The sequence below is a fragment of the Cyberlindnera jadinii genome (genome assembly GCF_001661405.1).
Source record: "Cyberlindnera jadinii NRRL Y-1542 unplaced genomic scaffold CYBJAscaffold_2, whole genome shotgun sequence".
In the NCBI taxonomy this organism is placed as follows: Eukaryota; Fungi; Ascomycota; class Saccharomycetes; order Phaffomycetales; family Wickerhamomycetaceae; genus Williopsis; species Williopsis jadinii.
In genome coordinates, this window is record NW_017963653.1 from 782,933 (window position 1) to 808,321 (window position 25,389).

General features: G+C 44.0%; 14 protein-coding genes and 1 non-coding gene across 15 annotated transcripts; 8 read left to right on the forward strand and 7 right to left on the reverse strand.

Moving 5' to 3' along the window:
- Nucleotides 1-209: 209 nt before the first annotated feature.
- On the forward strand, nucleotides 210-2,542 carry BRF1 (transcription factor TFIIIB subunit BRF1; the record flags this gene model as incomplete). The annotated part of the gene is made up of 2 exons (XM_020216209.1): nucleotides 210-641; nucleotides 986-2,542. 2 exons carry the CDS (start codon nucleotides 210-212, stop codon nucleotides 2,540-2,542), a joined length of 1,989 nt encoding a protein of 662 aa, XP_020072503.1.
- A 283-nt stretch (nucleotides 2,543-2,825) lies between these two features.
- Nucleotides 2,826-5,018, forward strand: SDA1 (Sda1p; the record flags this gene model as incomplete). Its single annotated transcript, XM_020216210.1, has 1 exon — nucleotides 2,826-5,018. One exon carries the CDS (start codon nucleotides 2,826-2,828, stop codon nucleotides 5,016-5,018), a length of 2,193 nt encoding a protein of 730 aa, XP_020072504.1.
- An 88-nt stretch (nucleotides 5,019-5,106) lies between these two features.
- Nucleotides 5,107-5,799, reverse strand: CYBJADRAFT_160886 (uncharacterized protein; the record flags this gene model as incomplete). The annotated part of the gene is made up of 1 exon (XM_020213567.1): nucleotides 5,107-5,799. One exon carries the CDS (start codon nucleotides 5,797-5,799, stop codon nucleotides 5,107-5,109), a length of 693 nt encoding a protein of 230 aa, XP_020072505.1.
- Nucleotides 5,800-6,233: 434 nt separating this feature from the next.
- DBP8 (ATP-dependent RNA helicase DBP8) lies at nucleotides 6,234-9,219 on the reverse strand. The gene is made up of 3 exons (XM_020217059.1): nucleotides 8,045-9,219; nucleotides 7,714-7,862; nucleotides 6,234-7,650 (listed from the first exon to the last, which is right to left on the reverse strand). Exons 1-3 carry the CDS (start codon nucleotides 9,145-9,147, stop codon nucleotides 6,419-6,421), a joined length of 2,484 nt encoding a protein of 827 aa, XP_020072506.1. The 5' UTR covers nucleotides 9,148-9,219; the 3' UTR covers nucleotides 6,234-6,418.
- A 121-nt stretch (nucleotides 9,220-9,340) lies between these two features.
- RNA15 (Rna15p) lies at nucleotides 9,341-10,151 on the reverse strand. The gene is made up of 2 exons (XM_020214395.1): nucleotides 10,075-10,151; nucleotides 9,341-9,999 (listed from the first exon to the last, which is right to left on the reverse strand). The coding sequence occupies exons 1-2, from the start codon at nucleotides 10,130-10,132 to the stop codon at nucleotides 9,398-9,400; spliced, it is 660 nt and encodes a 219-aa protein (XP_020072507.1). The 5' UTR covers nucleotides 10,133-10,151; the 3' UTR covers nucleotides 9,341-9,397.
- A 393-nt stretch (nucleotides 10,152-10,544) lies between these two features.
- Nucleotides 10,545-11,792, forward strand: DST1 (transcription elongation factor DST1). Its single transcript, XM_020214396.1, has 2 exons — nucleotides 10,545-10,886; nucleotides 10,955-11,792. The coding sequence occupies exons 1-2, from the start codon at nucleotides 10,764-10,766 to the stop codon at nucleotides 11,720-11,722; spliced, it is 891 nt and encodes a 296-aa protein (XP_020072508.1). The 5' UTR covers nucleotides 10,545-10,763; the 3' UTR covers nucleotides 11,723-11,792.
- Nucleotides 11,793-11,922: 130 nt separating this feature from the next.
- Nucleotides 11,923-12,622, forward strand: CYBJADRAFT_48052 (uncharacterized protein). Its single transcript, XM_020217727.1, has 3 exons — nucleotides 11,923-12,274; nucleotides 12,334-12,379; nucleotides 12,459-12,622. The coding sequence occupies exons 1-3, from the start codon at nucleotides 11,977-11,979 to the stop codon at nucleotides 12,499-12,501; spliced, it is 387 nt and encodes a 128-aa protein (XP_020072509.1). The 5' UTR covers nucleotides 11,923-11,976; the 3' UTR covers nucleotides 12,502-12,622.
- Nucleotides 12,607-13,445, reverse strand: CYBJADRAFT_166200 (uncharacterized protein). The gene has a single exon (XM_020214397.1). The coding sequence runs from the start codon at nucleotides 13,391-13,393 to the stop codon at nucleotides 12,668-12,670; it is 726 nt and encodes a 241-aa protein (XP_020072510.1). The 5' UTR covers nucleotides 13,394-13,445; the 3' UTR covers nucleotides 12,607-12,667.
- A 533-nt stretch (nucleotides 13,446-13,978) lies between these two features.
- CYBJADRAFT_t36 lies at nucleotides 13,979-14,063 on the reverse strand. The gene has a single exon. It is a non-coding gene; the product is annotated as a tRNA-Trp (tRNA).
- A 569-nt stretch (nucleotides 14,064-14,632) lies between these two features.
- On the forward strand, nucleotides 14,633-16,304 carry CYS4 (cystathionine beta-synthase CYS4). Its single transcript, XM_020214398.1, has one exon. The coding sequence runs from the start codon at nucleotides 14,778-14,780 to the stop codon at nucleotides 16,257-16,259; it is 1,482 nt and encodes a 493-aa protein (XP_020072511.1). The 5' UTR covers nucleotides 14,633-14,777; the 3' UTR covers nucleotides 16,260-16,304.
- Nucleotides 16,305-16,738: 434 nt separating this feature from the next.
- On the forward strand, nucleotides 16,739-18,908 carry DSE1 (Dse1p). The gene has a single exon (XM_020214399.1). The coding sequence runs from the start codon at nucleotides 17,026-17,028 to the stop codon at nucleotides 18,706-18,708; it is 1,683 nt and encodes a 560-aa protein (XP_020072512.1). The 5' UTR covers nucleotides 16,739-17,025; the 3' UTR covers nucleotides 18,709-18,908.
- A 170-nt stretch (nucleotides 18,909-19,078) lies between these two features.
- Nucleotides 19,079-20,708, reverse strand: CYBJADRAFT_166204 (casein kinase I homolog). The gene has a single exon (XM_020214400.1). It carries the CDS (start codon nucleotides 20,458-20,460, stop codon nucleotides 19,207-19,209), a length of 1,254 nt encoding a protein of 417 aa, XP_020072513.1. The 5' UTR covers nucleotides 20,461-20,708; the 3' UTR covers nucleotides 19,079-19,206.
- A 791-nt stretch (nucleotides 20,709-21,499) lies between these two features.
- Nucleotides 21,500-22,748, forward strand: EAF3 (Eaf3p). The gene has a single exon (XM_020214401.1). The coding sequence runs from the start codon at nucleotides 21,682-21,684 to the stop codon at nucleotides 22,630-22,632; it is 951 nt and encodes a 316-aa protein (XP_020072514.1). The 5' UTR covers nucleotides 21,500-21,681; the 3' UTR covers nucleotides 22,633-22,748.
- Nucleotides 22,749-23,278: 530 nt separating this feature from the next.
- STR3 (cystathionine beta-lyase STR3) lies at nucleotides 23,279-24,475 on the reverse strand (the record flags this gene model as incomplete). The annotated part of the gene is made up of 1 exon (XM_020216211.1): nucleotides 23,279-24,475. One exon carries the CDS (start codon nucleotides 24,473-24,475, stop codon nucleotides 23,279-23,281), a length of 1,197 nt encoding a protein of 398 aa, XP_020072515.1.
- Nucleotides 24,476-24,954: 479 nt separating this feature from the next.
- On the forward strand, nucleotides 24,955-25,296 carry CYBJADRAFT_171391 (uncharacterized protein; the record flags this gene model as incomplete). The annotated part of the gene is made up of 1 exon (XM_020216212.1): nucleotides 24,955-25,296. One exon carries the CDS (start codon nucleotides 24,955-24,957, stop codon nucleotides 25,294-25,296), a length of 342 nt encoding a protein of 113 aa, XP_020072516.1.
- Between the last annotated feature and the right edge of the window lie 93 nt (nucleotides 25,297-25,389).

The following is a 25,389-nucleotide window of genomic DNA, read 5'->3' on the forward strand; positions in this document are numbered from 1 at the left end:
AGTCCCAAAAAGTTTTCGCTTTGAAATTTTTTTTTGGTGCTTCACAGCTTATGCGATGAGGACCGTTTTATTCGCAAGGGGCAACACTACCTGGATCTCCACAGTTACGACACAACGCTAGTATTTCATCCCACAGTTTAGAAACACTTGCCTTTTGTTTCTATGACGACAGCTCCACTGGTTAAAACAGGTGCTTGAGATCAACAAAGATGACGTTGTTATCGCTGTTCAGCTCAGAGGGTGTGCCAATCACAACGTCTCTTCCAAGGGACTGTCTGCAGGCAGAGCGTTCTGCGCTGCTGCTGTGCAAGTTTGGCGCTGTGCTATGCCTTTTGAGCTTTGCTGTGGTTCTGGACTTTAGACTGAACACGGGGGATGATAGCGGCGATGGTGATGGCAATGACGGTGGTAGTGGTGGGGACGATGGCTTGGGGCCTGTTAACAGAGACGTCTTTGCCATGGTCATTGGCACGATCTTCTTTGTCCTATCAATATGCTCGTTGACGTTGGGACTGTACAACTACTTCCACAGCATACGACTCTACCTGACACAGCACAGATCCGTTGTGAAGAAGATGCCTATAAACCTGTTCGTCTCCATTCTGGTGGTGACCTTGCTGAGCTTGAACATTGCGCTTCTAGTGGATATGTACTGAGTGGTTGTATATGACGGGTACTTGGGCAAAATGAAGAGAATATCCCGCATTTAATGCTTAAACACACTCAAAAATCGTCATCAAGTAGTCAACATCTGTCCTTCTGGGATATCCCCCTTAGAATCATAAAGCAGGACCCGTCCACCACCATAGTTAAAATGCCACATTTTTCCCTATCTCGCACCGGCTAGGAAAATAGGAAAAACAAACATCAAAACAACCACAAAAAGAGGAAAAAAAGCTTCTCGTCCTCATCACTCAAAACAAAAACAAAACAAAAAGATAAGCACTGAAATACTCACCAAGATAAACCCCTCAAAATGAGAAAGTGTAAGAGTTGTGGATGCACAGACTTCACACGTGATATCCATAGCGCGTCGTCCGACTTGGCTTGTTCCAAGTGTGGTCGTGTCTATGAAGATGCCCCTATTGTCTCTGAAGTGACGTTTGGTGAAGCTTCAAATGGTGCTGCTGTTGTTCAAGGTTCGTTTGTCGGTGCCGACCAGTCACATGCGACGTTTGCCACCGGTCCTCGTGGTAACTCCATGGACTCAAGGGCAAAGACATTGGCCAGTGCAAAGAGAAAAATCAAAGCAGTGTCTAATGCTCTCAGGATTCCTGACTACGTTGGCGATGCAGCCTACCAATGGTTTAGTTTGGCGCTGGCCAATAACTTTGTCAAGGGAAGACGCTCGCAGAATGTCATTGCAGCATGTCTCTATATAGCTTGCCGTAAGGAAAAGACACACCATATGCTCATTGATTTCTCCGCTCGCCTACAAATATCGGTATTTTCAGTGGGTGCAACCTTCCTGAAAATGGTGAAGTTGTTACACATCACATCGTTACCTTTAGCTGACCCTTCTCTATTTATCCAGCATTTTGCCGAAAAGCTGGAATTTGGTGATGATAAGGTTAAGATCGTCAAGGACGCCGTCAGACTTGCACAAAGAATGGCGGATGATTGGATACACGAAGGTAGAAGACCAGCCGGTATAGCTGGTGCTTGTCTTCTCCTAGCAGCAAGAATGAACAACCACAGAAGAACGCATGCAGAAATCGTTGCGGTGGCACACGTTGGTGAAGATACTCTTCAGAGAAGATTAAACGAGTTCAAAAGTACACATTCAGCGAAACTTACAGTGAAGGCCTTTAGAGAAGCGGAGTATATTGAACCGTCTGAACCACCTTCTTTTCAACGTAATCGTGAACAAAAGATCCGCATTATAGAGTCTCTGGGAACTTCCAAGCGTGATAATGATCCAGCACAGTTGAAGGATTTGGAAGACTCTAGTGAACTGAAATCGCTGATTGCCAATGTGGATCTGAACTCCAAGGAGATCCTGGAGCAGCTTGAAAGAGTGAAGAAGAGACAAGAACAAGACCGGGAAAGATTAATATCTGCGAACAACATCAAGCTGGAATCGAAGGAGGATACAGCAGAGGACTCTGACAGACCAAGAAACCTTCATAAGCTGCCCACAACCGCCGATGTTCTTGCCAAGATCCCATCGCACCCTGAAAACTTTGACGATATTGAGGATGATGAGATTGAGGTATTTCTTCTAACCGAGGAAGAGTCGCTTTTAAAGGAACGTGTATGGACTGGATTGAATGAGGAATTTCTTCTGGATCAAGAACAAAAGAGGCTGAAAGCTGAAGCTGATGAAATCTCGGGCCACCAGCAGCCACGCAAGAAGAGGAAACAAGTCAAGAATGAGTCCGATACCCTAAATGACTTGGAAAATGATGGCATCCAAGGTGCATTGAAGAACATTGGAGAGGCCTCTTCAGCCTCCATGGCTGCAAGAAGCATGCTTTCGAGAAAGGCGCAGTCCAAGAAGATCAATTACCACGCACTGACCAACTTATTTGACACGGAGTAACCAACTCCCTAAACGGACACCACGTGTACATGACACTAACCATCTGTTTTATAACAATAAAGGCAATATAATGAGAACGAGTAGGTTATGTGTAGCATCCACTGCTGTAATAGCTATTAATCAATATAGATGTTCGGGTGTTGAGAAGCTGGTACGGGCCACATCTCATCATGCAGCCCGAAAAAAAAATTCAAAGGGCATCTCTCATTTCTTTCACTTCAAGTTTGCAGTCTGAATACATTGATTTCACATTATATTTGTTAATCAAGTGCATTATTTAGCGATGGTCAAGAAAAGAGGAGCTGCTATTCTACCTAACAATATCATCTTACTTCAGAACTTGGTCAAGCGTGATCCGCAGTCGTATCGTGAGGAGTTTCTTCAACAGTACGCGCATTATGAATCTCTTAGGGATTTGTTCGTTGCCAACGCTGGTACTCAAGACAGTGCAGAGCTTGCCGAATTGATTGGATTCGTCACTGCTGTGTGTAGCTGTTTCCCAAAGGAGACGGCGAGCTTCCCTGATGAACTGAAAACAATGATCTCCAAGAACCATAGATCCTTGAGCCCTGAGTTAAGAGAGAAGATTATACAATGTCTTGTGATGTTGAGAAACAAGAACGTCATTACTGCGGAGTCGCTCATCCAAACGATTTTTCCACTGCTGGCAGCTTATTCAGGTGCTTCAAACATGAACAGTCAACACTCAAAACAACTGCGTCATCAGGTTTACAGTACGCTTATCACTTTGTTGAAGTCAGTTAATACCGGTGCGAAGAATCAAAAGCTTAATCGTTCTACACAGGCTCTTTTGTTCAATTTGTTGGAGCAGAAGGACTCCCAAGGTCTGTGGGCTACAAAGTTGACTAGGGAATTATGGAGAAGAGGTATCTGGGATGATTCCCGTACCGTGGAGATCATGACACAGGCCACATTGCACCCAGACACGAAAGTGTCCATTTCAGGTGTAAAGTTCTTCCTAGGTGCCGACAAGGAAAGAGAGGAGAACTTTGAAGAAGACTCCGATGAAGATGGGTTCGATATCGACGGTATGAAGCACAGAATGACCATCAACAAGAAGACTGGTAAAGCCAAGAAGAAATTGGAGAATGCAATGAAGCAGATGAAGAAGAAAGATAAACCTAAACACTCTGCAACATACTTGAACTTTTCAGCCATTCATCTTTTACGTGATCCTCAAGGATTTGCAGAACAGCTTTTCGACACCCATATGAACGGTAAGAATGCCAACAAATTCAACCTCGAGCAGAAAATTGCTCTTATGAACCTTACCTCGAGACTTATAGGTACACACAAGTTGACTGTTCTCGGTATTTACTCGTTCTTCTTGAAATACTTGACTCCAAAGCAAAGAGATGTGACACAGATTATGGCAGCAGCTGCCCAAGCTTCCCATGATTTGGTTCCACCAGAGTCGATCAACGTTGTCATTAGAAAGATTGCTGATGAATTCGTCTCTGATGGTGTTGCACCAGAAGTTGCAGCAGCTGGTATCAATACAATCCGTGAAATCCTTTCCAGAAACCCATTGGCCATTGATGAGACTCTTTTGCAAGACTTGACGGAATACAAGGGCTCCAAATCGAAACCTGTTAACATTGCAGCAAAGTCTTTGATCTCGTTATACAGAGAAGTCGCACCGGAGATGCTTAAACGTAAAGACCGTGGTAAAGTTGCCTCCATGGAGATCAGCTCAGGGGAGAAGCGTGGTCTCCCACAGTTTGGTGTCGAGAACAACGTGTCTGGAATTCCAGGTATCGAGCTCTTGGCTCAGTGGAGAAACGATCAAGGTCTCGAAGGTAATGAGGATGAGGAGGACGATGCCAACTGGGAAGTCGATTCTGGCTCAGATGAAGAAGACATTGACGGCGACTGGGTGACAGTGGAATCAGACCAGGAGTACAACATCAGTGATTCAGAGGACGAGAAGGATAAGAAGGAACAACAGGATAATGATTCCGATTCCGACTTGGACCTGTCTGATGACGAAGATGGCGAGTCTAAGAAGGAGCAAGCTAACCAAAAGCCAAGCTTGGACCCAGAAGCTGCTTTCAGGGAGCTCGCATCTTCTCGTATTTTGACACCTGCTGATTTCCAAAAGATTGAGGAGCTTAGAACTCAAGCTGGCCTGGATAAGATTATGGGTGTCAAGAGAAGTAGAAATGAGGAGGAAGTTGATTCTTCGTCATTGGTCGGACCAGTGAAGTACAAGCAACTACGTGAGGAAAGAATTGCACACGCACAAGAAGGTCGTGAAGATAGAGAAAAGTTCGGTTCTCGTAAGGGTAAGAGAGATGCTCCTCACTCCACAACGAACCGTGAGAAGGCCAGAAAGAAGAACTTCGTCATGATGATCCACAAGAGAGATGTCCAAGGCAAAGCCAAGAAGTCACTTCGTGACAAACAGAAGATCCTCAGGGCTCACATCACCAAGCAAAAGAAGAAGGGCTACTAGATATTCTTTTATAAAGGTTTAATTCTACATGTACACTATGGTCACGAGAGTATTATGTCCCTTTTTATGTACAGCGTTGGAGCAACAACTACTCATCTTTCTTCTTTCCATCTGCTGGAGCAGTCTCAATGACACTGTGGAAGAACTCGAAAGCCAAGTAGTATGTGAACCCAAGTGATGCAATGAACACGAAGACAAAGGCCCTAGTGATTGGATCAACGTTGAGAAACTCATAAGGGTAAGGGTATGGGTCTTTGACGACAGATTCCAGGATCACCCAGTAGACAATCAAGAAGAAGGAGATGGCAGCAATGACAGTTTGGTACTTCAGTGGGAACCGTGTTGATCTGTTCAAGAAGAACTCAGAGGAGAGGAACAGAACCGGGAACAGGTGAATAGTCAGGTCCAAAGCAGTGGACAGGATGATGCGTTCTTCCTCGTTATCTGGGAAGAGAAGGGTTGGGTCAATGGCTCTCAGCGTCCAGTAGATGGAGCTGATGAGAGATTCAAACACCAGTGCTGTAGCATTCAAAATTGCTGTCAACTGAACAGTGAAGAAATCCTCACCGATTTCTGGAATCATGATCAGATAGTTTGACACTATTGACAGAACCGTGACGATCAATGCCAAATCTGTCAAGAACTGGTAGTGGCCAGCCTCTTGTAGTTGAGGAGGCAATGGGTTATTGAGCTCGGTCTTGAGCCCCCAGAGTGCTAAGGCAAGGCCCAAGGTGTTGACTGTGAAGAAAGTTGATGTTGGAAGCTTGTACGGAACAGCCATCGCTATGCTGATTTCCACTATGGAGATGATCCTTATATCCACACTTCAACAGCTCATCAAGACCTGGGGAAAAGTGCTTTATTATATAGATGCACCTAACTGGGGTATACGTCTCGTGTTATTATACAAGGCTCATGCTATATAATATACAGTGCACTGCGAGATAATATATCGGCTCTTTACGGCCGAGTCCCATAGCACATGGTATGCAAAGTGCTCTTTTCCTTGTATCAATTGCCTTGCTTATGCGTTGCTAGGATGCAAGCTACATCTCCTCACGTGCAATAACGGCTCTTCGGTCCCGGGCATGGTGCTGGAAGAGGCCAAAGGCGGATCAAGTGGATCAAGTGGTGATGTGGAGGTGAGTGCGAAAGATGCCGAAGAATGGTTGTTTGAGCATGGGAGACCATACTTCCGCAAGCAGAGGGTTGTCACGATCAAGAGTGAATCATCTTGAAGCAATGCGTACGTTAATTCGGGTCCGAACAATGGCTGATCTATAATCTACAATTGTATATCGAATTGATAGCATTTCAGCACATAGTGAAGAGCTCAAATGGGTTCCATCAACAAGATGAATGTCTGTATATTTACTCCACCAGACAGAGCACTATGTCACTTAGACCTCTCTCTTGGACTTAACCTTGGTCTTTTTGCTGTGTATATGACTCTTTGCAGATCTATTGTTGCTCTCCATGAGTTTCTTCTTATGGTTTCTCTTCTTCTCCCCGAACCCTTCTTTGTCCATAGCCATCAGTGCCTCTCTCTTTGCAACACTTGTTTCTTGTAAGGAGTGCTTGATAACACCGTTATCCGTGATCTTTTCATACTTGTCCATCTTCTTTCCGATTCTATCTTCAATTGCTAAGATTCTGGTGACATCCTTCTCAGAGACAAAACTGATACTCTCACCACTTCTACCAGCACGGGCAGTACGACCAACTCTATGTACAAAGTCGTCCGGGTCTGCTGGTATATCGTAGTTGATAACAAGTTCCACCGACGGGATATCTAAACCTCTGGACGCAACGTCTGTCGCAATCAAGATTCTGGCAGCACCAGCTTTGAATCTATGTAGAGAGTTCGTTCTCTCGTTCTGGGGCATCTCAGAGTGCAACGAAGTGACACGAACATCAAGATTTCTCAGGGTTCTTCTCAGAACCTCTGCTGTGTGGGTTCTATTGACAAAGACAATGGCTGTGAGGTTCTTGTTGTCTTCATGGCTCAAAACACTAAAGAGGTACGCCTCTTTCACGTACGATGGAAGAAACAAATAGTGTGTCTGCAGCTTATCTGGAATCGCAACGTTATCAACGGTGTCCACTTCGTGAATAAATACATCTGGCTTTCCCTCCCTTGGTTTCTTGTCCTTGAGGGCACGGACAGCGTCGGTAACAGTAGCTGTAAATAAAAGAGTCTGTCTCTTCTCAGGCGGCGGTAGAATGGTGAAGCATCTCTCCAGATCGCTAGTGAAACTATCACTGAGGAGTCTATCCGCTTCATCCAGCACCAAGTACTTGATTCTTCTGAGACTGCCCACGGTATCTTCACCACTGTGCAAGATGTGATCAGCCAGTCTACCCGGCGTTGCGATTATGAAGTGCGGTCTATTCTTTAGCTGGATGGCCTGTGTCATCATATCTTCTCCACCAACCACCAGTGCGATCTTGATGTTAGCGGTGGCACCTAGTGCAGCGAACTGCTCAGCGATTTGCATAGCCAACTCTCGAGTTGGCGTAAGCACCAGGCCAAATGGGCCAATGGGATCTTCTGACCATTGCGTGAGCATTGGTGCTGCGAAAGCAATCGTCTTACCAGAACCGGTCTTAGCACCACCGATACAATCGTGTCCTGTCAATAGTTAGCCATGGACTATTACATATATCTTCAAGATGTTATATACAGTATACTCACCAGCTAGGATCTTCGGAATACACGCCTTTTGGATGGCCGTTGGGGTGAAAATCTTCATGGCGTTGAGTGACTCCTCGAGCCACTTGGAAACACCGAGCTTGCGAAACTCAGACATGACGGAAATACCTTTAGTGATGCTTATAACGCTGCTATAGCACTTCTATAGTGAAAGCATTAAAGTGAGCTTTGTGTAACTGGGCGAGAATTTTTTTAGGCGATGACTTACGTAATCATTTCTACAGAAGACCGCGGTGACACCTTTTAGGCCGGGTAACAAGATCGTAAGTTAGGGAATCATAGTAGCATCATCAACTAATTAAACCCCAAGTACTGCTGTCTGATGTTGTAGATCATTTGCTGTTGGTCCTGTGGCAGAGTTCTAATCACGTTGGGGTCGAGTTGTAGGACCTGAGCAATAGTGGCGGATTCCTGTGGTGGCATTGAGGCGAGTTTCGCAGCAGCGCTAGGAGGAAGATTAGGCCATCTTGGATCTGGTTGCTGTTGCTGTTGCTGTTGTTGTATTGCTGGACGACTCACCAGCGGTGATTCCTGCTTTATGCTTTGATGCGTTGTGGGATTGGTGACCTGTAGAGCTGTTGTGAGGACGTTGGCATCCACCAGTCCCATTAGGAGCAAGGCCTGCACCGTAGCCACTGGAATGTCCGGATTCACTGAGAAGATCTGCTGTGCCATTGCAGGGTTTGTAGACGCCAATGACTTAACAGTGGAGATCAGTTGAATCATCTGCGGTGGATTCAACGCTTGTAAATTCTCTGCAATCTTATCCTCAGTGGTGAACGCAGCAGGGTTAAACTGCGGTAGATATTGGGATGCCTTCGTCAATATATCTGGCATCGGAGTGGCAGCTTTTGGATTGCTAGGCTGTATATGCTGAGGCTCAGGGCTTATAGACTGTTGCGGTTTCACCGTATCCTGTTGTGACACGTAACCGTCAGGCATAGGCACAGAATCAATCATCTCCTGAGGCAATTGGACATAGAACGGTATATTACTTCTCTCCATGCGCATCACCTGCTTAGGCTGACCATCACTGTACTGCTCCTTGGAGAACTCCACCTTGAACTTTCTCTTAGGTCCCAGAAGAACTTGTGATAGTAAATACATGCCCCTTTGAGATTCCTGAGGGGTTTCGTATTCGATAAAGACATAGCTCTTGGTACGACCTGTGGAATCGATACGAACTCTCACATCTACAATCCTTCCAGATCCCGCAACAACACTGCGCACAGTCGACTCCGTCCAGTCCTTTGGGATGTTCCCTAGATACAGGACACGAGAATTTGAACCGACAGCATTACCAGCGTCGTTGTTACTTCTAAAGTTATCCGTGTGACGATCTGTTCTCTGGCGCTTCTCAGAGCGGTCATCCGACCCTCCTCCACGGCTTCTCAACGAGTAAGCATTCGAAGACATTGCGAGGTGTAGTGAGCTTTACTGGGTTATCTATTTACACGAGCCGCCTGGTGTTGAGCAAGTTGTCCGTTGTCTGTTCCGTGTTGTTTGTCCAGTGTTTGTTGTTTCGTCGAGCACCGTGGGTAAAAAAAGGCTGAAAACTTCACTGGTAGGAACCACACTGTATACCAACACAGACTACGCAACCAGTGGCATTCGGTAGACGATAATGGGATGAACCCTCTCAAGGATCACGAGTATATTCAGTTGATTATAAATTAGCGTAGTTTTTATAAGTCTCTTTGATCTGCAGAATGGACTCTCTCTGCTCTTCAGGAAGTGCGTTCAGGTCCTCATCGGGGATCTCGAGTACTTGCTTGATCAATTCTCTCTGCTCAGTGCTCAGCTCCTCCTCCTCTTCACCAGCTTCTGATTGTTGAGCGCCCTGCTGAGGTTGTGCACTTGATTCCTGTTGACTAGTAGCGTTGTTCAACAGGATGCTGGCGACCGTATTAGGGTCTACTTTCTGTGTTTGGAATAGCGCCTCCACAATGGCATAGCTCAGCTGTGGACACTGTGATAGTAGGTTCTCCATCAGCACTGGGTTTCTAATGGACATTGCCTTTGCATCTTTCACTATCTGCTCCACCCTTGACTTGTCCAGGGAGTTGATCACCATTGATATGGCGTCGGTATATGACTGGCCCGGTTGCAGTGTCGCTCCTGAAGGCAAAGGAGGCAGGCTATCCTCCAGCTTATTCTTAGCTCCTGAGTTACCCAAGGTATTCTCACGACTGTAGTCACATTTCAACTGTCTATTGCCGATGGCGTAGTTGTTCAAATTTCTCACAGCGGATGAGGCCGTTTCAACATCTTCCAGCAGCGCTATAGTTAGTCAACTTCACTTCTAATAAAACACCACACAAAACAGTGCAAACACCAACTCACCCATGTACTCCACAAACGCATATCCCTTTGATCTTCCAGTGTCCTTATCGAACATCATCTCCAACTTCACTACCGGCCCGATGGACTTTGCAATGTCTGATACACCATCTATTAGTAAACAATTCGACTCAAGCAAAAAGGTTGTGAATATCTCACAGAACATACCCATTATCTGCTCTTCAGTCTGGTCAAACGGGATGGAACCTATGTAGATCACTTTACTCGGAGGTCTCTCAGCCATGCTTCTTTACTTTCTTCTATGCCTCTTACCTTCATGTTGTAGCTTCATCGTCTCATCAGCTCAGCAAAGCGCTTTTCTGTAGTTACTGTTGGTGTCCGGGTGTTACACGCCTATTCGTGAAACCTGCGCCAAAACAAGCGAAGGAGCGCGAAAAAAACACACACATAGAAAACACGGGCTGCTGGGCGAAAAACGTCAACATCAAAAAATCGGTGGTGTTTTCCGTATCAACATTGGACGGAAGTGTTGTTGTGGAGGTTACCAAATAGGTGTTTGTTTCCCCTGTTTTATAGGTATTTTGCCAGGCTGTGTCGTATAGATTGCAGATAGACATAGTACTTGTGGATAATTGTATTGAACTGGACTGCGCTGGCTATCCGAGAACGAGATATACACCTCTTTAATATCGCCCATATTTGGAGAAGTTAGTAATCATTCACACGACACAATGGATGCGAAGGAGATAAAGACACACATTGTCCATCTGGAGAAGGCCAAGGATGACAAGATCGTGTTAGAGATTCTGAATACCTTGAAGAGGGAAATCAAACCCACCGAGAAGCTTTTAAGAGTAAGTTTTCTTCAACCATACATGTCTTGAACCCATCTCCCCTGGGGCATTACTGACAGCGTAATCAGGAGACAAAAGTTGGTATTGCAGTGAACAAGCACAAATCATCCGAGAACAAGGAGATTTCGCAGTTGGTCACCAAGATTATCAAGTACTGGAGGGATGAAGTCTCCAAGGAAAAGAAGCAGAAGAGTGGGAGTGTCACTGCAAAGAAGCCAATGCCGGAAACGAGCTCCACCACACCTTCTAATGGCAATGAACCTAAGAAAGAGGAAAAGTACGTCGCCCATCAACCTCGTAACGATAAAAATGATGGAGTAAAGACAGAGGTTTACGAGAATAAGATGAGAAACAACTGTGTTAGAGTGTTGTACAACGCGCTATGCTTCGACTCGGAACATCCTCCTCATGCGGTGTTAGCCGTTGCAAAGGACATTGAACGTGAAGTCTTCAAGGCAGAGAAAATGGACACCAGCTCAAACTCCAAATATGCACAGAGACTGAGAACGTTGACATCAAACCTGAGACAGAAGAATAACCCTGAGCTGAGACAGAGAGTCATCGATGGTGAATTGGCTGCCTCCCAACTTATCAACATGTCGACGAAGGAATTGGCGCCGGAATCCCTTAAAAAGGAACTGGAAGAGATCAAGAAGAAGAACCTGTTCAACGCACAAGGCGCCACGCAAGAGAGAGCCGTCACAGATAGATTCACATGTGGTAAGTGTAAAGAGAAGAAGGTCAGTTACTACCAATTGCAGACCAGATCTGCTGATGAGCCTCTAACAACTTTTTGTACGTGTGAAAACTGTGGCAACAGATGGAAATTCTCCTGAGTTGCTGCTTGATACCCCTGGTACCTATTATATATACATATACCTCTGTTCTATACCCTATTCCACCACTGTATCGTGTATTACTATTTGTTTTGGTTGTAAATGAACCGTTGTGGTGCATAGCCGAAATGAAGTGTGTGACGCAAAAGTAACGTCAATTGCGGGCTCTCATATTGGCTCATGTCAAATGTACAAAAATCGAACGACATAACAATACATTTGACAACAGTAAACATTGGGGGAACGAGACGAAAATGTTCAGAAGACAAGCTACACTACAGATTGGGTCATTCAGAGCTGTATGTAAGCAGCGGGTGTCGAGTTTGAGCTCAACAGTCTTTGTCTCGAAGAGATGCTACGCCTCAGAGAACCATAATATGAATCCGAAGGTTGTTGATCTCATCTACAAGATGCAAACCACCCCCTCAGTCATGGACGCGCTAAGACATTTTGAGGAGCTTGTGGATAAGAAAGGGTTGAAGGAGCAAGCCGGGTTTGGAAGATTTATATCGATGATGAAGGATAAAGAGGTCGAGGAAGCTCTGCGTAATGGTATGCACAAGTCAGGTATTTACACATTCTATGAATCCTACTAACGAAAAATTGAATAGTAATGATCGAGATGGAGAAGGCCGGTATCACAATCTCACAAGATATGTAAGTACCTGGTTTTCATTCATGGCTTTTGAGAATGGTGTGAATGTATTCAGACTATGTATACTAATCCTTTGCGCAGAGTGGAACCAATATTGAAGTCCATGACTCCAGGAAAGAAGTAATTGGTCGCACAATCGGTGGGAGTTGCTGTGAATGCTATGCACATGTATACTATGATGTGAAGCTATGTAAACCTATCATCAGTCAACACTTTAACATATGTTATCTACCTTATTATTTATGCTTTTAAATTGTCCATAGTATTGAGTACTTTATATAAAGCACTCTCTATCGTTGCAAGGGTTCAGTTTCCTCAATATTCATCCATTCGAGGAATTTCCATACTCTTTTCTCTAACCAGGGTATTTCTTGCCACCAATATAGATCATCTGTAGAAGAGTAAAGGAATATTCGTTTCAACACAGGGAAAATGTGACGGTGTGGATTTATATTTTGGAGTAAAAGCAGAGCAATCACAAAGAGAAACAGCACAACGTTAATCCACGGTAGAGCTGCTGTGAATTTGCTCAAGAATGATCGTAATAAACCGAATATACTGATCCTTATCACTCGACGTGGTTTCTTTTTCGAGAGACGCTCAGTTCTCATTGGGGATGAAGATATGTAGTCACAAATGCTAGGCTTCGTAGAAATGTTCCCAGTTATTTGAATCTCATCTGGCTGATTTTCACTCAACCGTAAAGGTGAGCCGAGAGATGAAGTCCTCTGTAACTGTTCATTATGATCAATCTTTTCACTCAAGTATTTGACAAGGTCCACTTGGAGAAGATCGTCCAGGAATCCGAGAAAAATATTCTTATCAACCTCCAAGTCAGGATATTTGGATATGAAAAGCCGTACCGTGTTCCAGTAGCCACTGTCTAGAAATACATTGAACTTCAACTCAGTAGCATCCAAGAACTGATGTATCTGTGCAGATGTGACATATGGTTTGTCTTTGTTCAAAGTGAGTAAGATATCACGTAAACCACTTTCAATAGAAAGAGACCCCATCACGTAGCGAATGTGAGCGATTGAGTCTCCGAATCTGTCGGTATGAGGGCTCTTCTATAACTTGTAGAGCTTGTTTATTTGATTATTTACGCGATTGTTTACTTGTTTGTTTACTTCTTTGTGTGATTTTCGCCAGGGCCACAAAAAATTGGTCGTCACGGTGATTTTTATAGAACAAGAAATTAGGACCCAAGCAACCTTATATGGCAAACTAATAAGCCCACATCATCAAGAGAAATCAATTCTTCCACGAATCATATATAGTTTCCTTTTGGAGAATTTGCACTCTGATTTATCACGTACCTCGTTCGTTAAATCATTTGTCAATGGTGAAGCACACGAAGGAAGAAAACAAGTTTGTGAAACTGATACCGAGTTGGGTTCGAGGTAGTTGGAATGGTCCTCTCAGAGAACTTCCTAACTTGTCACCATGGCTAGAATCGCAGATAGCGCGTAAAGTGGATCAACAAAGATTCTTCAGGATGTAGGACAGTCATCTGAAGATCGAACACATGTTTAACAGTACTTTTACGAGCTTAATCACCTCAAAGACAGTATACACTGTTTTAATCAAAAAAAAAAGATTGAAACGGACAGGAATTGAACCTGCAACCCTTCGATTGCACTATTCCAACTGGAGTCGAAAGCTCTACCATTGAGCCACCGCTTCATCTTAAAGTTCGTAACCCAACAAAAATCCAGCCGCTGACAATACCATCGCTAAGTAGGGTAATGGCCAGTAACACATAACTCACCAACACAGTAATATAAGTGCTTTCCCAATGGTGGTCCGTTGACATGTCCTCCGATAATGTACTAACTATCACGCACAGTACGTAGCTACTCAGATGCGTCTCGAGATCGAATATATTGCCACATCAAGTTATCACCAGTCACGTGCCATAGGATTTATCACCAGTCACGTGCCGTAGGATTTTTCGCCAGTCACGTGCCATATGATGATCGAGTCATGTGGCTTGACGGAATTTGATACGCAGTCATACGCACAGACTGCACGACATTTATCATTCAACATGAGTTCCCTCCAGAGACGCTACTGTTTCAACCCATTGGAGGCCATCGATGGTGACTTGTAGATCATCGACGCTTCAGTGTCTTGCTCAGCTAATACATGGATCATGCTCTCTTTACACGTATATAATCACACATAAAAAAGGTAGAAGCCTTTGTAGAGCCGATAGTTCTTTATGTCCAAGTGTTCCAGTAGTTTTTGCCGTGCGGTCAAGTGGGAGGTGTGGCCTGTCAGGTTGTATAGCTTGTCCGGTCCCTTTAATGGGAAGAGGAATTTTCTGATTCAATCCATACCTTCTGAACTACACAAGCTCATCGATTGACTACAAGTCGAAGATTATAGAGATCCACGATGTCTGAAAGAGATTCAAAGATTCCAGCGCTCAACGAGAACATTCTCGAGCTGATTGGTAATACGCCACTAGTTAGATTGAACAAGGTGCCACAATCATTGGGGATTAAGCCCCAAGTGCTTGCCAAAGTTGAGTTGTTCAACGCTGGTGGAAGTATCAAGGACAGAATTGCCCTCAGAATGGTTGAGGAGGCTGAAAGGGAAGGTAGAATCAAGCCAGGTTATGTTCTCTGTGAGCCAACCTCTGGTAACACTGGTATCGGTTTGGCCCTGGCTGGTGCCGTTAAGGGCTACAGAGTGATCATCACTTTGCCAGAGAAGATGTCCAATGAGAAAGTCTCTGTGTTGAAAGCATTGGGTGCTGAGATCATCAGAACCCCAAACGAGGCTGCTTTTGACTCCCCAGAATCACACATTGGTGTAGCAAAGAGATTGGAGAAGGAGATCAAGAACTGTGTCATCTTGGACCAATACGGTAACATTAACAACCCGGATGCCCACTACTACACAACCGGTTACGAAATCTGGAAGCAAACAGGTGGTAAATTGAACGCCCTTGTTGCAGGTGCAGGTACTGGTGGTACTATCACTGGTATTTCCAGATATTTGAAAGAACAGGATCCTAGCATCACAGTTGTTGGTGCTGACCCAGTCGGATCCATTTTGGCCGTGCCAGAGACATTGAACAAGACTGATGTTACTCAATACAAAGTCGAAGGTATTGGTTACGACTTTATTCCAGACGTTTTGAAGAGAGAATCAGTTGACCAATGGTACAAGACTGAGGACCAGGAGTCCTTCACTTTGGCTAGAAGAATCATTTCAGAGGAGGGTATCTTGGTTGGTGGCTCATCCGGATCTGCAATGGCCGCCGTTGTAAAGTACTGTAACGATCACCCAGAGCTCACGGAGAAGGATACAATCGTTGTTGTTTTCCCAGATTCTATCAGATCCTATTTGACCAAGTTTGCAGATGATGAATGGATGAAATCCAACGGGTTTGAAATCAACACGAAGCCAAAGGCCGAAGATTTACAAACCGAAACCATTGCATCTTTGAACCTGAAGCCCGTCGTGGCTGTTTACTCTGATGAGAAGGTTCAAACCGTTATCAAGCTCCTTAAGGACAACGGATTCGATCAATTACCAGTTCTTGCAAAGGGAACCGAGAAACTTATCGGTCTCATAACTCTGAGCAAGCTTTTAAAATCAGTCTCATCTGGATCAGTGTCGTTGAACGACAACATCGAGCCAATAATCCTCGATTTCAGAAAGCTTAACAACTTTGACGATGTCAACCTATTCAACGACAACAAGTCGTCTAAAAAGAAATTCCAGCAGATCACCACCAAAACCACTCTAAAGGAGCTGAACAAGTTCTTCGAGAAGAACGCTTGTGCCATTGTCACCGACGAGAACTTGAAGCCGGTGCACGTTGTGACCAAAGTGGACTTGCTGGACTACTTTGTTGGCGGCATCTAATTGCACTCAATAGTACATAATACGACAAGCTAGCTGTATACTGCACACAGGAAGCGAACGACATGGCTCCATTTGTCGTTGTGCCTGTAGTCTCTTTACCCTGAGGACCCATAACCGGAGCTAGAACCGTCCAATAAAGCCACCTCTATCATATAAACCCTCCGACTATCGATGGCTGGTTAGGAGTCCATCTTTGTTTACACTATGTTTTGATACCGATTCCCCGGTAACTATGTCCTCTATGATGCCGCTCAGTTCGATGGGTTAAAGCTAGCGCGCAGAGCTCGGCAGAACTCCTCCCACAGTTTCCAGGCCCAGGGGACCCATTTCCCGCCAAACAAATAAAAAAGTGGGCCTTATGAGGTGGTGGCTGGACGGTGTAAAGCGCGCGCGCACAGCAAAAGCTTCTCACCTGCGTCAAAGTCTCATATGTCCGAAGAAAAAGGTAAACAAAGGACAACCAGCCAAGTAAACAAAACCATGGTTATAGCGTAGGACTGTAGGGACATATGCGTTTGACTGTCATTGAGCGGAAGAAATGAAGCGATGTGGTGTGTGGAATATGGGATGACGGGCGTTGTTTCTTTAGCTACGAGGTCCAGATTTCTTATCAAAACAAACATATGGAGGTTATCTTCGCATGGGACAACCAGCCTCAGCGGTTGTGGTGCTTTTTATATAAACAGTCGTTTCTTCGAGTTTGCAGTTGAGAAGGTGTCTCTTCAGCTTCCTTTGGAGCTGCTCTTACTGAACGATCAACTCCTCCATGGACCACTATTCTCCACCCACACTCTTTAGACAAAACGCGATGACTTCCAAGATGAGATCGGTATCAGCTCCACACGATACCCGGCTCTATCACCAAGCAGACAGGGAAATTATCAACAAGACGCTACCAAGTCCAAAATCAAACATCTGTTCCAACTACTGGAGAATACCAGACGACGAGTTGTTTCTTACATCCATCTCTGTGAACAAAGAGAACCCAGAACAGTTGGCCGTTGCCTCAGGCAAATGCGAATCGAACCTTTTCATCTATGACATTGATTACAAAGACATGTCGCTGACACATCAACAAACCATATCGCTTCCATATATACAAAGCACACAGTGGCTGGGATACGATAAGGCTGAAAGCCTGCTTCTCACAGGCCATAGAAACGGCTCCGCACATATCGTCTCTATCCCTGACTCCAACTCCGAAGAGAGTGCCAGTATCATAAAGAGATTTAACCACAAGAAACACTTCACATCCAACTATCAACGTTCAATAAGCGTGGATCAGCTTGTGCTGCCAAATTGGATCAACAACCGACAGAACTTCCTATCCAGCTGTAATGAAAGCATTTTCCTTTGGGACATGCACCACAGATCAGATTTACCAATTCTGAAGACTCAGCACCTGGGTCTACTGAGTTTTGATGCATCTTTAGCCCAGAATGGAATGATTTCACTAGCTGGTGATTTTGGTATTGCTCTGAATGACCTTCGAGCACCAACTGGAACACCTTCCGTTTTCACACCAAGACAGAACCTTGGTGCCTCAAACTGTATTAAATGGGCACCATACGACTCAAACGTCTTAGCAGCTTCGCACATTGATGGAACTGTGAGACTGTGGGATATCCGAGCTCAGAACTCCTTTGGTAAATTGGCTGGCCATAAAGACATGGTGACGTCGATTCAATGGTCCGAGGAGAGTTCTGCTGATTTGTACACTGGTGGTAAGGACGGCTGTATAATTCACTGGGATGTTCCAATGACAGAAGACCTTTCAGAATGTTGTCTCAGAGAAGGTCTCGAAAGTGTTAAGTATATGGCAGATCAATTCTTTACAGACGACAAGGACATTTATGCAAACTTGAAGAGAAGACAGTGTGGTAGCTTGATCCCAGCAGCAAAGACTTCAATTGTTGATATGTGTTCCACTGGAAGTAAAATACTGTCTATTGATAGCTCGGCGTTCCTTGGTGCTCATGATAAGAGAGGTGCAGACTCTTTCACAGTGGAGGAAGGTACTTCTGATACTATTATGGAGGAGATGTTGAGCGAGTTCCCAATACTCTCGGTATCGTCTTCTCCAGGTTCACCTTCATCATCATCTCGCACTTTGTACGAGGCTTCGCCACAGTCTTCTCCTGTCATATCGGTGGCTAAGAGTTCCTCATTGACTCTTGAGCCATCACTGTCCAAGCCTTTGACAAAACTTGAAAACGATTCCACATCTACTTTAGTTGAAAAGTTTGAGCTTCTCCTGAAAGGAGAAACTTCAAACACGAGAAGAGTCTCTGGAGATACTTTGCACGACAGCGATGGAACAGATTACTCACTAAGTACTGACGTTTCACGCTCTGAAGAAGTGGAAGCTGCTTTCACCTATGAAAAGATCGTTCCTTTGGACTTATCCATGAGGTTACTTGTTGAAAGACAGCCCATGGCTTATATTTAACTATAACACAGTACAAGCTGCTGGTACTCCTTGAACGAAATGATATCCCAATACATGAGCACCTAACTTGTTAGCGCTCGATGTTAATTAACTTTCCATGTCACCGACAACTTAATCAAAACCAATGATCTGTGATCAAATTTATAATTCATTTCAAGTAGATAGTACGAAATACACCAAAGGTGTGTAGTGTCAATTCACATGGTCTAGACATAACATGATTATTAAGAATACGTACTATACGGAAAGGCTTTCAGTTCTCGCTTGAAGCATTAGCATGACGATTATTTAAAGACTGCACCGGCAACAAGTATAACCCTTATGTTGAAATGCAACCTGGATGAAAGAGTTCAATATCTAAGAGCACTAGGACGGTCTTTTGTTTCTGTATTTTTTTTTTCATTTTTTCTTCTCTTCTTAGTGTTGTGATTTTGTATGACTTTCTTTCAGAATACAAGTAAATTATGATTAAACATGCCCTTCTTTTAATATTACACTTCAGGAACAGCAGCAGTATTTGGCAAAGAATCCCTTTTTCGAGGATGTTTCAGATCTCAGATCGTTTTGATCTCCAATCAGGTTTTGCTGAGGATCACTAACTTTGTTTGAGTTTATTGCATACTGCGATGAATTCATCAAGTAGTTTCCCTGTGCAAGTTTTGGAATCTTTGATCTTGAGTTATTCAAGGAATGGACCTTTTGCTTGGTCTGTGAGGACAGCTGTTGCTGCTGCTGTTGTTGCTGTTGACCACTCAATGGGAAATTCTGTTGTGTATTTCTTGGAGTTGGGTTCCCGTAACCATGTAGATTTGGTTTCTTATTAATCTGTGAGTCCCAGCCTTTGCCTCCATTTAGTGCCATCCAGTCGTAATATCCATCTTCAGTTTCATGAATAGACTCCAATGCAGCATCCATAAGGGATCTCAAGTAATCATAATCTGGATCTTCTTCAAATTTCAAGTTTCTGACATAGGTCAAGTACTCGCCAAACTGTGGAGGGAATTCTTCACAGAGCTCGGCGATTGGGGTCGATTTCTTCTTCTGGCCAATCTTCTCATACTTCTGCTTGTTAGTTGGAGCCTTTAGACCTTGCCACGGCAATGCACCTCTCAAGAAATACAGGAAAACATGACCCAAGCTCTCCAAATCGTCCCTTCTCGACTGTTCTCTGCCCAAATGTGTATTGATAGACATGTATCTTGCAGTTCCACTCAGCGATTTACGTTCTCTATATGGAATATGCTGCTTGGTCTTTGGATCTCTATAATATTTGGCCATTCCGAAGTCCACAATGTGCACCGTGTTCGCCGTTGGTGTGTTCGGTCTTCCAATTAAAAAGTTATCCGGCTTGATATCTCTAAAGATTAGATCCTTGTCGTGTATCGCCTGGACTCTGGTGATCATCTGTTTGGCAACCTGTGCCACTGTTTTGACGCTGAATTTCCGTCCGCACCAGTCAAAGAGATCCTCCAACGAAGGCCCGAGAAGGTCGATAACCAATATGTTGTGCAGTCCCTCCTGACCAAAGTAGTAGGCTCTGGGGATTCCATATGTGCCAGCCAATATCCTGTAAGCCCTATACTCGTCTCTCAACTGAGGCGTCTCGCTTCTTCTCGGCTCGAATTTGATGGCAACTTGCTGGTTGTTCAACAAGTTCACACCCTCAAAGATAATACCAAAGGAGCCCTCCCCAATCTTCTTCCCAACCTTGTAGTGGATCCCAATAACGTTTGCGTTTTGGCTCTGTGACATCTCTTCAGTCCTCAAAGGTATCAAACGTCCTTGCAAAACAATTTCTCCTCTCTGTTGATGTTTCCGTCGTGTGTGCTCCCCTTGTCGACTCCAAAATCACAGGGTGGGAATGTGAATGGGCTGTCAAATGTCGTTGATTTTGGAGAGAAAATTACAGCAATTTCCACAAAACAGGGAGGAATTGACGAAAAACCAAACAAACGGGGGAAGAACACAAGCGAAAAAATGAAAACAGAACGGTTCCACTTTCTCACGCACAAAAATTTAAAGGGCGTCCCAGGGGAGCAAAAAAAAAATCGGCCAACGACTTGGAACAAAGACTTTTTTAATGGTACAATTATTATGTAAACAAAGTAAGGATATGATTCGCGTGCTTATTTTTACTTTTCGAGGGGGGCAGGCGCTGTGCCCTTACTTTGCTGTGAAATTTGAGCGGTGAACACAAAACGAGTTGTGTGGCAAGGGCACATTGTACACAGAACCGGATGGCGTGGGAGGCTGTTGAAGTGGGATGAGAAGCGTGTGTGCGGGTGGCATTTCGGTGGCTGATGAGTGTTGATGTTTAAGGATGGGCACGGGGCGGGGCGGGGTTAGTCAGATTTGTAATGCAATACATAGCAGGGTTGAAATGGTTATATAATTTTCAGATAGAGATGCCGATCAGAATGACAGGGCACAGGGTGAGGTACAGCGAGGTTTATGATGGCAGTGGTGTTCTAATTGTGAAAGCAGGTAAAGATGATGCGTTGTGGGTGGTGTTGTATGGGGGGGGCAGTGATGGTGACGATGTTGGCGTATCTTCCAGGTGGAGTTATCAGTATGAGATATAGCCCAATGCGGAAATTGCCCGAAATACCCTACCCGCATCGCCTGCGCACGCATTTTGGCAGATGCATTTGTTTCGCGGTGTTTGGATGGGCTGTCGCTTTTGGAGCGAACATGTTTTTCGTTTTCGGTTTTGTGGTTTTCGTCGTTTTTCGTTTTTCGCTTTTTTTGTCGTTTTTATGTTATTTTTGTTATTTCGCATCTTTCCTTCCTCTTACACTTCTGGTCTGTAATTTCATACAGTGGGATTAAACACCGTGGTTGAGCATTACAACACAAGTTGCGGATAATAATCGACTTCCCAAAGCATATTCATCCAGTGTTCATCAGCTCACTCTAATAGGTAACATCACACGCCATTGTGTATACTACTGTTGATTTCAAAAGTGCGATAGCATGACGGATTTGATTGTCAATGCGAAATGTCTGGCATACCATGGGCCTTTGCTCTACGAAGCCAAGATTGTAAAAGTTCACGAACCTGGCGAAGACGTTGTTCAGACAAAAGACGGTGAAGAGCCAGTCAAGTGGGATGAGATCCCTGAGGAGTTGAAAAATGACAAGACTTATTACATTCACTACAAAGGCTGGAAATCTTCGTGGGATGAGTGGGTAGATATCTCCAGACTTAAAGAGCTAACACTGGACAACTTGCAATTGCAGAAAAGCTTGAAGAAGGCAGCATTGACCAGCACGTCGAGTGTGTCAGCAACAAATAGTAAGAGAACGCTAAACGTTTCAAAGTCGTCGACATCCACTGCATTGGTCACAAGAGCCAACAGAAGACGTCACGACATGGATATGGAGACGGAGGAGGAGTACTTGAGGAAACCAGAGATCAACATTCTGATTCCCGATACTCTGAAATCATTACTGGTGGATGACTGGGAACTGGTCACGAAGGAACATCAACTACTATCACTACCCACAAAGCCAAATGTGGATTCACTGCTAAGGACCTTTAGACAATCGTTAGGAAGGAAAAGCTCGGTGGAGAATGAGATCCTGGATGAGTTCTTGTCAGGAATGAGAATATACTTCAACAGATCCCTGGGGAACATCTTACTGTACAGATTTGAAAGACAACAATACTTGGAGATTACAAAGGACCCAAAGCTCAAAGATCAGGAACCTAGTCAAATATATGGAGCTGAACATTTGCTGAGATTGATGGTTTCTCTTCCTGCATTGATTGCACAGACAACCATGGACCAACAGAGCGTTGGAACATTAAAGGATCACATTGAACAACTCTTGAACTATCTCGATAGGAATAAAAAACTCTTCTTCTTAAAACGTTATGAAAACGTTACGCCGGCATACGAGGCATTATCAAAAAACGTCTGAAGAACACACCAAAGAGAGCAAATCATCATTGGATACTACATCACAATCATAAATTCAGCATTAGAATGTTAATGTAAATTTGTATACATAAATATATGCTAACTGTGTATGTTGGAATACCAGCGCTTGTATTTATAGTCATCATGATCATCAAGTGACCGCTCAATGTTGGAATTGAACGGTAGTCATTATGGTTGTCCAATAATTCCTCCATCTTTATCAACAAATGAAGAGAATTTTGGACAAATGGAAATTGGAAACAATGTTGGAATTGTAACCAAGGATGTCGGTCGTAACATGAGGAATCAACAATGTTGGAATTGTGAATCCTTTCCCTTTATTCTAATGACAATGATTAGAATAAAGAGGTGAGAAAAAAGCAAACAAGAAAAAAAAGGATATAAGCAGCAGTAAAGTGAAAAAAAAAAACATAGGTTGTTGGAAACCTCCTCTATAGATGCAATGTGTAATAGAAAAAAAAGACAGTCTGTAAGGGAAAAGATCACTTATGAAGTGTATGTTGAAACATCTCCATATATCTTCAAGAGAAAGTCACGTTGATTAACGTGGCCTGTTATGGCATGGGGATTTGTAGTTTTGTGATGTTGAAAACAAACTCAATATGCAATTTGAACATAACATCTGTTCACAACTTGGAAGTGTATTGTCTAATCAGTTGGTTGCCAACTTTCTTAACGGCCCCACTGTTCACCAAGGATTGTTCCAAATCTTGAACCAAGTCATCGATATCTTCGATACCGACACAGAGTCTAATCAAATCCTCAGGAAGGGCTCTCTCAGCTCTGGTCTTTGCATCGATGGATGCATGGGACATCTTACATGGCATGGAGATTAAGGAGTTGACACATCCAAAGGAAACAGTGACACCGAAAATAGCGGTACCTTCACAGATAGCCTCTGATTGCTTGATGGAACCGGTTTCAAAGGACAAGACCGCACCGAACCCTTTGTTGAAGGATTTGTGCAGTGCGTACTGTGGATGTGACTTCAAGCCTGGGAATCTCACCTTGAAACCAATCTTCTCCAACCACTCCGCCAACTTCAAAGCGTTCTGTTGCTGTCTTTCAAATCTGATAGACAATGTCTTCAATCCTCTGAGTAATAACCAACAATCGAATGGAGCTAACCCACAACCGGTGGCGTTGATTACAAAGTACAAGTCCTGGATGATCTTTGGATCTCTGGCGGCAATGACACCAGCCATGATATCGTGGTGACCATTCAGATATTTGGTTGCGGATTCGTACTGGATATCGCAATAATCTAGTGGGGAAATCAACAAAGGCGTCATCATGGTGTTGTCAAAGACAATGAGACAGTTTGGGTAGTTGGCTCTGATAAACTTTGAGATTGCTGGCAAATCGACAACTTTGATCAAAGGGTTGGTTGGGGACTCGAGGAATATCATTTTGGTGTTCTTGGTCAATGTCTTCTTGACCACTTCAGTGTTGGTAGTGTCGATGTGTTTCAACTTGATGGCGCCCTTCTTGTGCATAAAAGTGAGTAATCTATGGGTACCACCGTACAAGTCATCACCAGCAATAACTTCGTCACCAGGACCGAGGAGTCTCGTGATCACGTCCAAGCAGCCCATACCACTTGTAACAGCATATGCCTTCTCAGCTTTCATGATCTTTGCCAGTTTTTGCTCAAGAAGAGTTCTGGTCGGGTTACCAGATCTTGTGTAGTCGTACTCTCCCATATCGGTCAAAGAGTTCTGCTTAAACGTGGTTGTTTGGTACAACGGAGCAACTGAGGCGTTGTGTTGATCGCCATTGTATGAAGACACCACTAAGGTGTTGATTGAAGTGTTTTTAACCATGATTGTTGCAATTCTGATAGCTAACTTCAAGAGTATATAGGCAAGATGAGAGAAATACACAAGAAAGCGGGAAAATTTTGAGTCTAATCAGTAACAAAAGCCACAGTTTTTTTCCCATATGGCGTTTTCTCTTTTTTGACTCCTTCTTCTCCCCGTTGTTTTCCCCCATTGAGTCATAGCGCCGCCGGCATTTTGCGTCTTTTTTTTTTTCTGTTTTGCATTCTTGGTTGTCGTAGTTACATTATTCACCTCAAATTGTTTACGTCAAAACGTAAACAAAGCATTTTTTGTCATTGATGCCACAAGAACTTAAAAGAACAGGGCTCACCATTGTGTAAGAGCAGCAATTATGTTTTTGTGTCACAATTCTCACTTTGGATATAAAGGCAGAGGATTGACTGTTCACAAATGAATGTTCTCTTCCTGGTATTCAGCTCAAAACGAGATCACTATCACTTGATATCTTAAAGGTTCAACAAATGTACATCAAGCTCTTCATCACATTGACTCTTTCAGCTGTTGCTTTGGCTCAAGCTGCGGCGGACCTTCAAACAACAGAACCAGACGCTGTTAACAAGGCGGTAGAAACTACAGAAGAAGTTTCAGTAGATATAGACGAAAGTGTTTTTGACCTGGATGACGAAAGCACAGAGATCCCACAGTTTGACTATCCTCACGCCAACGAAACAGAAGTCGTATCCAATGAAACGAACGAAACTGTGCCGGATGTCGACGAATCCGAGAGTGGTGCTATGATGTTGACGAGCGGGTTGCTTTCAGTGTCGGCTGGCGTCGCTGCTGTTGCTGCTTGGTTGTTCTGAAACGTTGGTTTGTTGCCTTTCTTCCCCTTGCTCTTGTCCCTCTTCTCTTTCGTCCTCTTTCATCTACTTTCCTCTATCAGCATCATCTGTTAA